The 17,294-nt window shown below is 42.5% G+C and overlaps 1 protein-coding gene across 1 annotated transcript in view; it reads right to left on the bottom strand.

Moving 5' to 3' along the window:
• Window positions 1-2,346: 2,346 nt before the first annotated feature.
• LOC135086468 (bestrophin-4) overlaps window positions 2,347-17,294 on the bottom strand; it is a 39,310-nt gene continuing 24,362 nt past the window's right edge. The window contains exons 4-10 of the mRNA XM_063981194.1: window positions 7,459-7,588; window positions 6,846-7,084; window positions 6,643-6,771; window positions 5,583-5,690; window positions 3,851-4,081; window positions 2,978-3,242; window positions 2,347-2,891 (exon numbers count right to left, since the gene is read on the bottom strand). Coding sequence (XP_063837264.1) covers window positions 2,347-2,891; window positions 2,978-3,242; window positions 3,851-4,081; window positions 5,583-5,690; window positions 6,643-6,771; window positions 6,846-7,084; window positions 7,459-7,588 — 1,647 coding nt within the window. The remainder of the gene's footprint in view (window positions 2,892-2,977; window positions 3,243-3,850; window positions 4,082-5,582; window positions 5,691-6,642; window positions 6,772-6,845; window positions 7,085-7,458; window positions 7,589-17,294) is intronic.

Below are 17,294 nucleotides of genomic sequence, written 5' to 3'. Positions count from 1 at the left end.
TCCGAACTGCCATAATGGCCATTTTTTATTTAGGTAGTACTTAATGACTTTCAAAACAAGTGATAGGTAGTTACCTACCTACCATTCCTCGAGGTATCACAAGATTTAGAAAATCTAAGATATTACTTAAATTTCAATTAAATTAAATAGAGAAACACGGGTCGCACTCAACGCAACATCTTTAGTTTAGAAAGTCATTTTGGACTTTCTCAAAATGCTGTACCTACCTACTTTACGAGAATTTGTTCGGAAGCTATGTATTTTAATTTAAACGGTTTCCACAAGTCATTTTTATACATTATTTTCATTATACTTTGTTAGTTTTATTCATATAGATAAGTAGGTAACTAATCTTCTTTCTATCCAAATAAATAATATATAAGAAGGAAACCGATATACAAATGACTGACTGACTTAAAGTCTGTTAATAGCAGACTCTAAAGGCACGTGTACATAGGTTCTATTTTAACAAATCTAGCGGTGCACTAAGTAAGAAAGAATTTTTCAATATTCATCTCCTAGCGAGGTGATACGGATGAATGGATAACCAAAGACTATAGTTTACCTACTTATTGTATTTGAAACGTCACAGGTGTAGTGCTCATAAATAAAAATTATATAATAAAATAATAATAAAATATTCACTTTAATATAAATGGGTACTTTTTCGAAATTGCATTCTTCAGTTGATTGTTAAGGACAAAATTTAATTCAATTTCAGGTTTGTACAGGGTGGCCCAGAAGAAAGTTCACTTTTGAAAATTCAAGGAAACGAAAACTGTACATTTTTATAGAACTTTAACTATTGCAATTTAAAGGAAATTTATTTTTAAATTTACATTTATTAAATTACATCGCCCAGGAGATTTCCTTGAAGCTTACAACATTCGATCAACATACATCAAAATCTTGAAATGCGTTCGTTAAGAGTTACTTACCTCGAAACCTATTTTTTGCCGAATGCTCAGCTTTAGTTGCTACATGGTTGTTGGATTATAAAAGTACATACTCTATTCTTAATGTAACACCACAAAAAGAAATTTTCTGGAGTGAGATCAGGGCTTCCTGGGGGCCAGGAGATGTCACCCCTGCCTGAAAATATTTTTTAGTGGGAACATGTCTCTTACCATCTAAATGCTCTCATTTGAAGTGTGACACGTAGCCCCATCTTGATGAAACCAAGTCCTCCGGTTATAGCCTTGCGAATCTTGCAGCTTTGAAATCAAAAAGCTTTTCAGCCTACCAGTATAGCGCTCTCAAAAATAAATCATCCTTTGAATGCAACAAACCAATTAAGCAGGGGTGAAATCTTACTAACTCTGAGAAGCGCTAATCTCATTCCAGCAGACTTCTTTTTGTGGGGTTACCTTATGAGCAGAGTATACTCTCATAATCCAAAAACTGCAGCATTCATTCATCCTGAATCCATTTCGAGGTAACTCTAACGAAAGTTTTCCAAAATTTTTATGTAGGTATGTTGACCGAATGTTGTAAACGTCAAAGGAATCACATGTACGATAAAATTTATAAAAGAAAGTAAATTTTCAAATAAATTGCACTAAATTTCCTTTAAATTGCGATAGTCAAAGTTCTACAAAAATGTACAGTTTTCGTTTCCTTGAATTTTGAAAAGTGAACTTTCTTCTGGGCCACCCTGTACATGTAATTCAAAATATTCTGTACTTAGACCGAGTTGCACCATTTATAGCAGTTAAAGTTAAAGTTTATGTCATATTTAGCAGTAGCAGTTTTTCATATGTGTAGCAGTGGTGGTTACAGCAAATGGGTTGCACGGTGCACCAGCCAATTCATAAGCTTGTTAAAAAAATTAAATAGCATTAAAATATTTTGTATTTCTCATTTAATCTCATTTTGTATTTTAAGATCCATATTATTTTTATGGTTGTGGAGTGTATCTGCGATTTATTTTTTGTAATAGGTTAGGTATACAAACAGTTTACAGTCTAGCATTGACTGTGTAGTATGAAATTACAGGAAATAAGTTGCCGGTGAACCAATAAAATAAAATAAACCTTGGTATTCCTAATAAATAAATACTATACCATACTTCCATGACTACGCCTACACTACCAACTTGGGAATAATTGTCAAGCTAGATTAATGATGGGAAATAAAACACATGTATAAAATAAAAAAATACTTTATAGAAAGCTATACAATTCGATCCCTGTCTACTTAAATTTATTTTAATTATTTAACCTAACGGTAATCCGATCGAGTTCACAAGCTTTCATTCAATTCGTTATATATTAAATAGAATCAACTTCAGTCAAATTAAAACATAACATTGGCGATCACATAATTGGGTAAGGCACTCGGCACCGCTCACACGTACACCTCGCCGCGCTTGGAGTCGGGCTTGTAGTCGGCGGCGGGCGAGGCGGCGGGCGAGGCGGCGGGCGCGGCGGGCGCGGGCGACGCGGGCCCGCTGTGGTCGCTCTCGCGGTCGCGCTCGTCGGGCAGCTCCGTGAGCGTGGCGCGCGGCGGCGCGGGCGAGCCGCGCGGGGACGCGGGCGCCGAGCCCACCAGCGCCGCGAGCGGCGTCACGCCCACCGGCGCCAGCGCCACCGGCGCGCCGCCCAGCACGCCCGGCGCCAGCACGGCCTGCGCCAGCGCCGCGGTGCCGGGCTGGCCGGCGTGCAGCGTGTTGTTCACGGAGCCGCCGTCCAGCTCCTGGATGGGCGACAGCACGAGCGCGCCCAGCACCGGCACCTCGTTCTGGTAGCTCTGCGCCATGATGACGCCCATGTTCTGCATGCCCATGGCGAGGCGGTTCTCGCGGTCCATCACCTCCTTGGTGACGTCGGGCGTGGGGATGCGCGGCCGGTTGCGCAGCGTGATGGGCACCGCCGCGCCGTTGCTCTTGGGGCCTGGAACAAGCGAGCGGGCGGTGAGCGCGGGCGGGTCGCACGTGGCGGGGGCTGGGCGGGGGCGGGGAGGCGGGGAGGGTACGCACCGTGGCGGGAGGGCGCGCGCGGCTGGGAGCGGCCGGAGCGGCGGCCCACGAGGCGCTCGTACAGCGACATCTTGTGCGCGGGCGCGGGCGCGGGCGCGGGCTGGCCGGCCTCGGGGCTGGAGTACACCACGGAGTTGTGCCGGTGGCGCCCGAACAGCCCCCCCGACGAGTACGCCGTGGACGCGGACCGAACTGACCCCATTCTTGATATCTGTCTCTGAAACCAGTTTTTTCGTCGTTCTACCAATGGTGTATCTACACTCTCCTGAAAGCACGGGAAAAGGTTAGTCGTTAGGTTGTTTTATTCGGAAGGCTCTTTGTAATTAGTGAGTTAAATATAAACACTCATGCAGTGTGCTAGTGGGACAAATTCGTTCTAGGTAAGTATAAACAATAAGCTCTCGAATTTTTTCAGAAATAGGTAAAATAAGCACAAATGTTAAATGTACATACATAGTTAGGTACCTAACTAATAAATAAACTACAAAAAAGTCCTAAGTCCAACGCTGAGTTGTTCGAACCCATTCAGCTGTACTATGAACAATTTCGAGCACAGTACCTACACAGGATGCAAGTTATTGACTTTTGAAACTTCTATCAGATGAGCAAATGTTCGGGCTATTTCAAATTCTGGGATCTAGTGGCATGTCACAGCACGCAGCACGGGTGGTGTCGTGCGAGTGCGGCAAGCGTTGGGTGGCGCGTGTGTGTTGGGTGGCGCGTGTGTGTTGGGTGGCGCGTGTGTGTTGGGTGGCGCGTGTGTGTTGGGTGGCGCGTGTGTGTTGGGTGGCGCGTGTGTGTTGGGTGGCGCGTGTGTGTTGGGTGGCGCGTGTGTGTTGGGTGGCGTGTGTGAGAGTAGGGGCGGGTACTGACGTAGTCGGCGTAGGTGTCGTCGTGGCTCTTGCGCGGCGGGTGCACGTTGGCGTAGAGCGCGTCCTCGGCCTTGACCTTGTAGTGGTCGGCGGAGCAGGGCGGCTCGTGGCGGCGGTAGTGCTCGGAGGCCACGGTGTAGGGCAGCTCCTTGGGCACCACCTCCTCCCAGTACTGGTCCTTCAGCAGCTCGGGGTGCTCCTCGTGCATCTCGTCCACGATCATGTATGCCGCCTGCGAACGACGGTGACCATAATAATGGCAATTTTTTATAAAAAATAGCTTTTGCTTCTCAGATCACTCAATGTGTAAGTGCACAAAAAAGAAGGAGGAATGATACGAAAGGTGGCGGCTACTTGCGACTTACAAACCTCGTCAGCGCACTCGGGATTGGATCAAGTTTGGAGAGCGGGTTTTGTGGGCCCAATTGTAATGAGATCAGTGGGTCTAAAAATATGTAGTAAAATTTTTTCGTGCTAAAAAAATATGCATAATAGTATATAAAAAAACCGGCCAAGTGCGAGTCGGACTCACGCACCGAGGGTTCCGCAAAAACCTGTAAAGTATATAACTTTGATTTTGTTACAGCTTAAAGGTAACAAAGACCTGAGTATTATTTTGTGTGAATTTAAATTTAAGTACCTCTACGCTTTCATGAGGAAAGTGATAGTAAGTTAAGTTTAAAGTTATTAAAAATATTTTTTATTTTATGATGTAACAAAATGTAGGTACGGGTTTCGCAATTTTTCATTAATCTGTGCTATAAGACGTTTCTGCGTACTAAATTTCAAGATTCTGAGTTCACGGGAAGTACCCTGTAGGTTTTGGTTCTCTTGCAAGTATCGAAAATTGCGAAAATTTGCGACATAATTTTGATTGCGTTGCGATTTTTTCACAGCTTCTAGATTGAATACCTCCACGCGTTCCTGAGAAAAAGGGTTTTGACAGACTGACAACAAAGTGATCCTTTAAGGGTTACGTTTTTTCCTTTTGAGGTACGGAACCCTAAAACCAACCCTAGGTACCTTTTTGGTCCCTGTGGCGCTAAGAGTTAAGATCTACAGGCCTGTTTTTTTTATTATTATTAGATGAATACTAGAACTAGCTGATTCAAAGTATTTACATCCATAACACTATTGTAAATTAAAAACGTAAAAAATCCTGTATGTTGTAAAAAACCATAACTCGAAAACTATCACAAAAGCCGTTGTGATTCGGGTAAAGTCTGGTCCGTGAGCACGTAGAATTTTGTCCAATGACCCCAAGCTACCCATCCTTATCGCTCGCGCGTAATTATGTTGCTGTCGCGCTCGCACACTCACTGCGGGTGGCAGTCGCACAGTCGCGACAGCAATATAATTACGCTTGAGCAATAAGGATGGTTAGCTAGGGGTCATTGGACAAAATTCTACGTGCTCACGGACCGGGCTTTAGTGATGCTCTACCTCTGGGCTTTGCCTTGACGCTACTTTTTGGGACAGCCTGTATAGGCGATCGTTCTGATTAACCCGTAGTCCCGTACTCAAATTCATATTGTCAAGTCACCGTTTTCAATAACTCTATTCGCCCTCAGTCTTTCGCTCATTTAGTATTTCAGTGCGCCTAGTTTAGTAGTTAGTTAGTTTAGTTTAAATACCATCCATTTAATTTTAGATGTTTTACGACGGTGCGAAGGAAATAGCGATCCGCGCCAGGCCCACAGGCCTGCTTAGGATCGTGTGTCGTGAGCAAGTACCTTAATGTGTCGGTCGATGAGCCAGTTGAGCTCGATGTCGTCGTCGTCCTCGCCGAAGGGGTTGATGAGCACCTCGGCCACCTTCAGCCACCCCACGTAGAAGCAGAACTGCCGGGCACAATCAATCGGGGATCATTTAACATGTCACATGCAATGAGGAAGCTTTTGCTCACGACTTCACTCGCGTGAAGGTGACAGAAAGATTTCACTCTAGAATATTAGTTGGAGAGTTTATTTCCTACAAAGAAACTCACAAACTACCTAAGAATACCTATTTATAAAATTTGAGTTGAAATGTACCAAGGTAAGCCTATTTTACCTATTTATAAAACTGTAGGGGGCGCGCGTCGCGAAGCACCGAAAACGCACCAAACCTTAAGATGCTACGCCTACGCTCAAAAAAAGCATACAAATCCTTATCCTTCTCATCAGTAGCGGTTTGTTCCCAACGACCACCACTAAATCTGCCACCAGTGGTGGTGGTTGAAACGATTATCTAATACTAACTTTTGCTCGCAGCTTCACCCGCGTGAAATTTAGTTTGTCACAGATCATCATAAATTATAGCCTATATTATGTTAATCTGGGTTATAAACAATAAAGTAAAAGTTTCATCAAAATCCGTTCAGTAGTTTTTGCGTGAAAGAGTAACAAACATCCAGACATCCAAACTTTCGCATCCTACTTCCTACTATCCTACTATATGTATAATATGTATAATATTATAAAGGCGAAAGTTTGGATGTCTGGATGTCTAGATGTTTGTTACTCTTTCACGCAAAAACTACTGAACGTATTTTGTTAAAACTTTACAGTGTTAATATAATTTATGACGATATGTGACAAATAAATTCTAATAAATAAATAAGACGTCTAAAAAGCGCCATCTATCGTCATTGGTTAAAATCTACAGCGCTGGACAAACTACTGTTTTGTTCAGGCTTTATATATCAACATGATATCTAACGGGGGTAAAACGAGGTCCACGCGTACGAAGTTCGCGGGCGGCCGCTAGTTTATAATATTAGTAGGATTTGGCGCATTTTAAATTGGCACCCACCTGGAGGGCCGTGAAGAGCGGGAAGTAGACGTCGGGCTCGTACTTGGAGGTGCTGCCCGGCGCCGCGGGCACCAGCTGCCGGCCCATCAGCGCCGCCACGAAGTACGTGTACAGCGCCAGCGTCACCACCTGCCGCGTCAACAACCACATTACTGTCCAGCGGCTCAGGAGAGGCGCGTCGTAACAACGAGAGCTGGACTGACCTGCGTGTAGACCAGCGGCACGCAGACGGTGTCGTAGCCGATGAGCGCGCCCAGGCGGCGCCGGATGTCGGAGAGCTCCACGAGCAGCGTCTGCACGATGTGGTCGCTGGAGATGAGGCCCTCCTTGCGCGCGCGGTTTATGATGTTGGTGGCCCACACCAACGGCATCCAGTACTTCGACATCGGGCTCTTGCCGTCCATTTTCTCGAACACTTTGCGCTCGCTTTCCAGCATCAGACCTGCAACGTTACAACTGCTTCTTCATACAAGTTTTTCACAAGTTTCATATTTATTTCGCAATGATTTATTGGTTTTAAAACATAAAAACTTGTACGTGACTACGAATGTATGAAAAATGAAGGTAACAGAGACTGTGTGGCACACAAAAGATTATTTTATAGGTAGTGCCAGTGAGTATTTTACGACTTCAGTAAACATAATGTGTAAAGCGCACACATGTCCAACAAAAAGTGGATAGTTAAGTATTGTGTGTGACGGCTGCGTTGTGTTTATGTAGTATGTGAGCAGCGAAGTGAGATGACATACTCGTAGCTCGTATGGCAAGGATTTGGTCGGAAAGCACTGAACAAGGGTCGTGCGTCGCAGTACTGACCGGAGTCGACGACGTGCTGCCACGTGGGGAAGCGGCGCTTGACGCGCAGGGACACGCGCTGCAGCGTGATGACGTAGGCCAGGATCATGTAGCGCACGATGTTGCGCCGCATCAGGCGCCCCGTCTCGTCCTGCAACGACGCACACGCTCACTCTCTGCCAGCGCTCGCTGGTGCTGCTACACAAGTACACAACACTACCCGCGGGGCATATCTCAACCCTTTGGGTACGGAATCCAAAATGAAATTACAATAACTATAAAGACAATCTAATCGTAAACTAAGTATAATTCACTCCACTCTAAGTGAAGTGGAATACGGCATGCTAAGTATGTATAGGTCGCCCAACGAAAGTTGATGCAAACAACAAATTTAATTAAACTCACACTGATATTTGAATTCACAGTACGATGATACGATACACAATCCAGTACGATGAGAAGGAGTGGAAAGAAGAAGCGTATTAGAGGTACGTAGTAGACGCGAGTGAGTCGAATCGAGGAGTGAAACTATATTGAGATTGAGATTTCCAGGTAAGAAGGAGAATTAAGATTGTTTAAGACTGAAAAAAGTTTAAGGATTCTACTCGTAAGTTTTCGCCGAAGAGGGACAGGTAAGTAAGTAACCATTAGAGCTTAGGACTGGTATGAGGAAATGTGGTCATTTGCGAAAACATGAACCGGAAACAGTTGTTGAGAATCTTATGGAACTGAATTTCGTTCAGGGCCCCGATTACGTTAATTTGGTAATGTCTCCAATTCATTTGCGTTTCATCTGCAGCCGCGCGCGACCCTCTCCATTTTCGCTCCAGCTGATGTGCAATTCGATATCATGGTAAAGTTCACGCGCTAACAAAGACGAAACAACAGTTTCCATTAAAAGTCCGAAAACCTTATTTTTGAAACTAAAATTATTCAATTTAATTTCAGCAAATGTTCGTGAAGCGTTTGACGATGTTTTATCGTGTAACGCTACATTTTTACTAACCCTAAACTATCAGCTGTCGATTAGGCCCCTCGCCCACGGCGAATTTTTGTAGCGATGCAGTAGCGGTTCTGTTGCGCGTTCGCATCAATTCAGTTGCAATGCGGTCTCTAACTGTGTGCCCTCGCTCACATAAACACGAGTCAGTCGTGATGCAAACGTGATACTGTCGCGATGCAAACGCGATTCAGTAACCCTCCCTCCGTTCTCTACCTGATGTCGTCCGACACGGTCGCGCGTTTGCATCGATAAAGTCGCGATGCAGTTGCGCGTTGGCATCACTTCTGTAGCGCGATGCAAATGCGACTAACGCGCGACAGCATCACTACAAAAAGTCACCGTGGGTGGGCGAGGGACCTTAGTTTTATTTTTAGGGTTGTCAACACATTATTGCTTAATGGTGGCAAATTAAAATCGTGCTTTAATTTTGAGACACTCTTTATAAATCACTCCATGTTGTGACATGGCAAGTCAGCGGCCAGTCTAGGCCCCGAAAAATAACCGAGAGGTAAAGCCATAGGTACAACACTTGCCCTTATGCATTACACTGGTTCAACATTATTCTGTGGCAAAACTGTTGATTTCCTACGTGTGGTTTTCTAGATTTTGATACTAGTGATTTTGACGTGTACAGAAAATACAAAATTACATCAAAATCAACGTTTAGAAATACTTTCGTCAATGAGGTGTAGTGGAACAATCGCGTTGCATCCACCAGCAGTAGTTAGCCATCATTTATGCCGATCCTATTGTGCCCTGGTACATCTCTTCCAATGGTTTGTATACAGGGTGATAGGTGAGGACTAGACCTATCGATTTCACTCCCATATATGTTCTAAGATTTTTCGTAGTTTAGAAGTTATCGTTAATTTTGTGATTTTTTTTTTAATATGACCTTGTAGGAAATCTGAAACGTGGTCGCTTACTACGGGCCTCATAAGAAGGCTCAAGGTCACCCAAAGGGCGATGGAGCGGGCTATGCTCGGAGTTTCCCTGCGTGATCAAATCAGAAATGAGGAGATCCGCAGGAGAACCAAAGTGACCGACATAGCTCGCAGAATTACTAAAATCAAGTGGCAGTGGGCGGGGCACATAGCTCGTAGAGACGATGGCCGTTGGGGCAGAAAAGTTCTCGAGTGGCGACCACGGGCTGGAAGACGTAGCGTGGGCAGGCCTCCTACTAGGTGGACCGACGATCTGGTGAAGGTCGCGGGAAGAGCCTGGATGCGGGCAGCGCAGGACCGTTCATTGTGGAAAACCTTGAAGGAGGCCTTTGTCCAGCAGTGGACGTCATTCGGCTGAAACGAACGAACGAGGCTTTACATGTTTTTTATCTTTTTATGTGTTGACTTTTCTCAGATTTCTTTTTTTTACTGATTCGTTATGAATATTTCAGATGTTTGAAAAAAATAATCACCTTCCTATCTTTGATACAAGATACAATTTTTTTGCTAGAAACACACTTAAATAATTATTATGCTTTTAGCAGAACACTATTGAATTTTCAACTTAAAAGTTTAAATAAAAAAAAGAACTTCCATAGGCCTAAAACCATTTTAAAAACTGCGCAGTTTCCTGAACATTCATAATAATACAAAAAACATGTACTTAAAGGGGCACTATTTCCTGTAATCGCTCCACTAAAGTGGTAAGTCGGAACTTAGAAACAGAGTTTACATTTATAGACAATAACTGAACAGAACATGTTTTTATTTTCAACGAGGTAGTTTTTGCCCTTCATCACACCTGGTGGAAACTGATGATCAGGCTGAAGGTGGAACTTCAAGTACAGAGGAACTATGGCTTCCTACCTCCAAATGCAAATGACATCGACCACAAGAGGTTGAGTTTGATTTAATACACTTCCTTCTTCAATTTATTACTTGACTTGACGTGGTATCTGGGACTTCGTTTATCAAGCGTGTATATCTAGCTAGGACCTGTGTTATTAACCTTCCTCTTTCGATATATTTCAGGGAATATTGTGGGAGCACAACTCGGACTTTCTTCCTCGTCAGATTTTTGGTTTCCCATAAAATGTTTACTAAAAATTGTGTCGTCAGGTTTGGGATACCATGGCGACCCATCAACACTTAAAACAATAATGACAATAATAAATATCACATAAAATATAGCGCAAATAAAAATATTTAAAGGTTAATTCGCTCACTTATTCCTTTTTATAGCATCTATCCATTTATTTCTTTGATTTAATTTCCAGTCAGATGTAGGAAATATAACTTACACCGACTACGAGTATTTTTGTGGTGAGTCCACTCGTAGCACAAGCTTATTTAGCTTAACACGAGAGGCTAACGGGACTATTAGTAATTTGTGCAATACAAATTGCTAATAAATAGCAAAAATATGTATTAATAGGAATTTTTAAATGTTTTATTTATTGCGAACTCTGTGCAAATTGACTTTACTTTCCCGGATTTTTGCGTATTTCTGCTTTCAGTATCTTTTATTAATGTTCTTATAAAAGACAAAAAGGTAATTTTGGATGGCCTACAAGCCATCCAAAATTACCTTTTTGTCTTTTCTTTGCTCAAACCCATGAACCTACATGCTCAAACCAGGATTTTATTTTGTTCGCTCCATTGCAACGACGAGTTATTGGAACGCTGCCACGAAATTCCGATCGACCAGCAGATCAAGCGCCGCAGGTGGAAGTGGATCGGCCACACTCTCTGAAGGGATCCCGATCAAATCCTCAAGCAGGCTCTGGATAGGAACCACTAAGGAAAACGCAAACGTGTTTGCCCCAAGCAAACTTGGCGGCGCACTGTAGCAGACGAGACGAAGAAAATCGGCAAGACTAGGAGCGAGATCAAACGCGAAGCTCAAGACCGAACGCGACACGCAGACAAGACACAGAGATTGAACGAAAGCTTGTGTGCACCGTCCGACACGTTCGTGCTCGAGGAGCCGCGAGGCGCGCTGCACGAAGAATGCCATTGTTCCTCGGTAATGGCGCTTCGAAAGTGATGTGGGACGATTTTTGCAATTGCAAATTAGTTCGCATGACCTGCAGCACAGTCAGCATAGCCATTGTTCCAATTAGTCACCCTAAACATGGAATGTAAGTTTAATCACAAATGGCCTACGTTTATTTATGCTAACAGTACGTGAACATGAGGTTACAGTCGGCGGTAGGTGGAACTAGGCAAGTAGGCCGAGGGAGGCGCGGGAGCAGCTGTGCGCGCGATATTTGCAATGGCGGAGTGCCTCGTCCGCGTTTAGTATTCGTAGCTGCAATTGTTATAGTCATTGTAAACTTGGTACATAAAGTCGATAGAACCGCCACCAATGCCACGAGCTGCTTTTGATATTTGTAAAGCCTCAGGTACACTTGTTAGGACACGTGATAGGAATAAGATGACCGCCCTAATTATTCGGGAATTACTAATGTTTCGTCAGCATCAAAAGGATTACATTCTTGTCATGCATAAAAAAAATCATCATTTAGGTAAATGTAGATGTAGGTGTCAGATCATTAAACACAGGGAGTTAACGCAATATCAAAAACTAGCGGCCGCCCGCGAATTCATCCGCGTAGATGTCGAAAACATTCTCATAGGATTTTTATTTTACATGGTTTGTAACGTTATGTTAATGTTTGAATAGTTTACAACGAAATCGAAAACTGCACCTACCGCAGTATTTCTTTGTTTTCCTACGGGTGCTAGAATCACCAAGCTTCCAGCATGCCACATACAACTGGCCGTGGGAGAAACAGCTTTTCCTCAAGTCTACTTACTCCCGCTACCTTATGGGCCTACCGGGGCGCCCGCGCGCGTTCGTTAGCCATGGCCGTCATACATTACTAAACATTCATAGGCGGGCGCACGCAGCGGGCACACGCAGCGGGCACCCGCTCCGAGGTTAAGCGGAGGCCAATAGAGTATGACTCAAGATCTTTGTTTATGGTCATTGCGAAGCAGACGTTGATGGGAATCTGCACTCTCTTATATTCTAAGGGGTAATTTCATGGTATTAGGGGAATCCTAGGAATAAAAAGTACAGACGCCTCGATAACAACCAGTTAGCATTAGTTACCTCGATTACATTGGGATGCAATGTATAAACTTGCAATCTGACATTGAGTCTTCAATCATGTCTTGTGTCAAAAAAATGCAGTAAGGAGTAATTGATATCAACTTTCAAGCAAAGCACCACCAAAATAACTTTCTACCCCTTTTTAACATCGTTAGGGGATGAATTTCAATAAAATACGCAACACATCATCCATTAGGTAATTCTGTTAAAGAATGTTTATGCAAAATTTGAAGTAGGTTGGACGAAGGAATCACGTTATCCCATACAAACTTTGCCCCCCTTTTTCACCTCCTTAGGGATAGAATTTTAGAAAATCCTTTCATATCAGATGCCTACGTCATACAAAGAACACACATTCCAAATTTCAGGTCTCTACGATCAGCGGTTTAGGCTATGCGTTGATCCTTGATCCATCAGTGGCGCGCTCAGTACTTGATCATTATTTTTCTGCGATGTTATTTTAAAACTGCGATATCTCCTAAGATATTTATTGAAATCGAATGATGTAAAGGGCAAGTATGTTTAAAATTAAATACTTGTGATGAATTATTCATTTATTTGGATAAGTATTAATAATATCATGTTTATAAAAACACCTTCGCAAATAATGCATTATTTTAAAACAGATTTGGTTAGCATAAGAAAACTTTTAAAAAGGGGAACAATCCTGTCGTACATGATTTTTGCGAAACTTTAACCGTTTACGCAGCGTACGCAGCGGCAGCTCTGGTAAGAACAAAAATCCTCAGATTTTGAAACATTCTTTACTGGTGCTCCGCTCCTGTTAGTCTTAGCGTTATGATATAGAGCCTATAGCCTTCCTCGACAAATGGGCTTCACTGAAAGAATTTATCAAATCGGACTTAGTAGTTCCTGAGATTAGCGCGTTCAAGTAAACAAACAAACTCTTCAGCTTTATAATATTGAAATTAATTTATATGAGAACCATCAGAAAACAGAGACTATCGCGTGCTTGTCTCACCTTAATAAACGAGAAAGTTTTCCCATTGGTCTTATACTATCTCTATAGTAGAGTACTTCATTTATAATATTAGTTGGATTGGATACGAATTTAAGATGCTGAATAATTATTTTCATAATCCTGACGTTTCAATGTCGATTGGCAGAGCAGGCAAATGGCAGCGTTCCAGATGTAACGCGTTTATGTCTTTTTAATGGGGAATCGTTTAGTCCAGACAATTACCTACCAAACATTTATAATTTACTTATTATTGGGTATTTTAATATTAATAAAGGCTCTGAAGTAACGATGCAAAACAAAGTTAATTTAATAATACAATTCGTTTTCTGTTTAACTGTAAGTTTTTAGTTGATTATGAAACATTAATTATGCAGTGACATGTATGTGTTATTCACACCCCCGAGTCGGTCGAGGTCGATGTCGCGGGCGAGTTCGCGCCAGAAGTCGCCGTCCGGGCCACACAGTCACTGGACTCGGGCCGCGCGGTGGAGCGCCGGGCCCGCTGCGCCACGGCACGGTGATGGCGACTATTGGCGAGGGACTACTGAGAAGCGGGGGACAGTCTACACTAGACTGGACTACTACATTTCTTACGAACCTTAAAAAGAAAAATTGCTCTAAAAGTTTGCGTCTCGTGAGAAGACTGTCCATCTTGACATGTTGCAGTCGCTCACAGCAGCTTTTAGCTTTTTTAGACAGATCAATGCTAGATTGAAGATGCCGGTGAAGCGGCTTTTGAATACGTTCGGTTCGATACTGAACGACCGCAACCGCGACACTAAGCTTAGGGGACCCAACCAGATAGCGGTACGGGTACTCTCTAGAATGTAAAAAGTACAATCCTGGCCAAAGGGATTAAAAAGAAAGTTTTGGTCACCAATGGCATTAACCTCCCCCAAGATTGTTTATAATAATTAGTCAGCAATTTTTAATTAAGGGTAAGGTAGGATATTCTACTAGTATTGCTCCATTTTACCAAACTATCAATCAAGTATAACTACTTATTTGCTGTATGAAACTCCTAGGCAATTTACTGCATGAAACTCTTTTAACGAAAGTAGGTTTAGTAAGTATTCAGCACAATAGGTTTATCTATAGTTATAATAAATCTGTAGAGAGGTCAATTCTGTACATGAAATATATTTTCAAAATAACTATCAGGGGGTGATTTTAGTGAACGATACTGATACCAAAAATGCAATCAGTAAAATTTTTGTCTGTCTGTTCCTTATAGAAACAAAAACTACTCGACGGATTTCAACGAAACTTGGTACAATTATTCTTCATACTCCTGGGCAGGTTATAGTTTACTTAGGAATTCCCACGAGAACGGGAATTAGCGGGAAAATCCTTTTGTATGAAAAATCTAAACCGCTTAAGTTAGACGCTTGAAATTTGGAATTCCCACGAGAACGGGAATTAGCGGGAAAATCCTTTTGTATGAAAAATCTAAACCGCTTAAGTTAGACGCTTGAAATTTGGCATGCAGATATCTTAGTAAACTTAAAGCTTAGTTACAACAGGATATTGCAAAATTCCCACGGAAACGGAAGTTGCGGGAAAAAACATTTCTATGAAAAAATCTAAACCGCGTAAGATAAATGAAGGGGGTAAAACGGGATCCACGCGTACGAAGTCGCGGGCGGCCGCTAGTCTATAATATAAATATCTTCGATTATACATATAAAAATGAATAATATATGTTCCCCTTGGTCATCATCGCATCACGCGTAACGGCTGGACCGATTTCTTTAGTTCTTTTTTTTGGGCTATAAAAATAAACTCCGACAAACGTTACTTCGACGTTACGTTACGTTACTCCGACACTACTGAATATCGACATGACTTCACTTCGACCACAGATACTTCGGCACTACACTACTCGGACAAAGGATATTACGCCTTTGTCTGAGTAGTGTAATGTCGAAGTAACGTTTGTCGGAGTTTATTTAGGTAGCCCTTTTTTCGTTGTGTTGGTTACTGCCAAGATAAAGTTCTTATGTATGTAAAAAAATTAAAGAAACTGACCATATTAACTTTTCTTAAGACAGCTTAGGACTAAGTCTGTCGGGACAGCCAGTTTACAATAAATATTGTCTCTGAATGAACAACTGAATGAATGTTTGGTACGAGTATAATGTGTAGTGCCTTTCAAAAGGGATTTTGTGAGTTGATTGATTGATACTTATTCACAATTAACAAGAAATAATTTTTGCGAAGTTGTGACTTCATACAACAAATAAAAGTGCTGCTGGCGCGGCCTTGACCTGCCCGCGCGCCGCTGGCAGGCTGCGCACGCGACGCTGCGAGCGCCGACACTCGAGCCGCAATCAAAAGATACAACGCACTACATTTGCCTCCTGTCCCATAAAAAAACACCTACCCTTAAACGAAGTTCGAGAAGGGCGTCCCCCCCCCCCCTCTAAAAACTAAACTGTTGGCTTGAAAAATCTGGAAAAAATCGTAATAATACTACTTTTCATGAACTTTCAAGGAAAACTATAACGGTTAAGATACATTTAAGTTAGTTTAAGGCTGGGTTGCACCATCTTACTTTAACTTTCACGAACGATGTTTCAAAATAATAAGAAATGTGTTGTTAGATGCATTTTCCAATATTTTTATTTTCTGCATTATATTTATTTTGCACAAAATGTGCGCATAAAGTTGGAAAATTAAATATGTAACTAGTTTATGATATCTCTAGAAACATTTTTTTTTTAAATCGGTCCAGGGAGTCATTGAATGAGTAACATACGATAACAATGATTACGATGAATAGGGAATATTCTCCTTTTTGTTAAGTCGGTTAGTTAACAAGATACTAATCATTTTGAAAAGTAAATAAACCCAAATTATATTAAATCAGAAGCAGAGCTGCCGGCGCGTTACGTGCGAAGTGCAGTGCATGGAAATGAAAGTGCTACTCGTATGTTATTTCGCAGTGATAGTTACACTTCGCGATCAACCGTCGTCCGCTAGCTAGTCGGGCACTTGAATGACATCCAGTCTGTTGTTCACTCGCATGTAGGTATTTAACCGGATTCGTAATGTGACAAGTAGTGGCAGTAGTGTATGAAGGAAATAAAGAATCACACGATTTAGGTGTTCATTGAATAGCACGTGATCGAGTGGCACCGTTGGCAAGGCCCAGCGAATATACATATAAGTGAACAGCAATTATCGGCAAGACTTAGTCGACAACGGCCGCGATTGCGATCAGTCAAAGGAGCGGACAACGCGTCGCGCCGCGCGCGCGCTCGTATCTATATCATTATATTCGATGAGATTTTCAGTTTGAATTGCAGCTCCTTTGTAAAAATTTCGCGACTATGATTGTTTTAATCGCAACATTTCTTTGTACCTACGTAGTTTCTTCGCTCCGTGAAGCGATTTCGAAATAAAATCTGACACGAATGATACTCTGTCTAGGAGGCACACGGCCCCTAGATCCGCTGGTGCCCGCCTCTCGAACGCACTCGCTACCCAGTTTCCTCACGGCTTAGGTGGTAATATACAGTAACAGATACATATAGGTACTGTAGGTTTAAATGCATCGTGTCTGGCTGGAAGGAAATTGTTGTCCTTCAACCGAGCTCCCCCCCACATTTTCCAACGCAGTGCCGCAGCGTGGTACTTATTCATGCACATGACTCACGTTTTATCCGCGAGCATAAAGAACGGTTACAAGAAACAATGTAGCTAAGAATAACAAGTAAACAAAATGCATCAATAAAATGCAATTGCACTGTTCTAAGCGATAAACACTTATGGGCATAAATGATTCGGAGGATTTAATTGTATTGTTTC

Source organism: Ostrinia nubilalis, chromosome Z, assembly GCF_963855985.1.
Source record: "Ostrinia nubilalis chromosome Z, ilOstNubi1.1, whole genome shotgun sequence".
Taxonomy (NCBI): Eukaryota; Metazoa; Arthropoda; class Insecta; order Lepidoptera; family Crambidae; genus Ostrinia; species Ostrinia nubilalis.
Note: the sequence above shows the minus strand (reverse complement) of the source record. Positions and strands in the feature narration are given on the sequence as shown.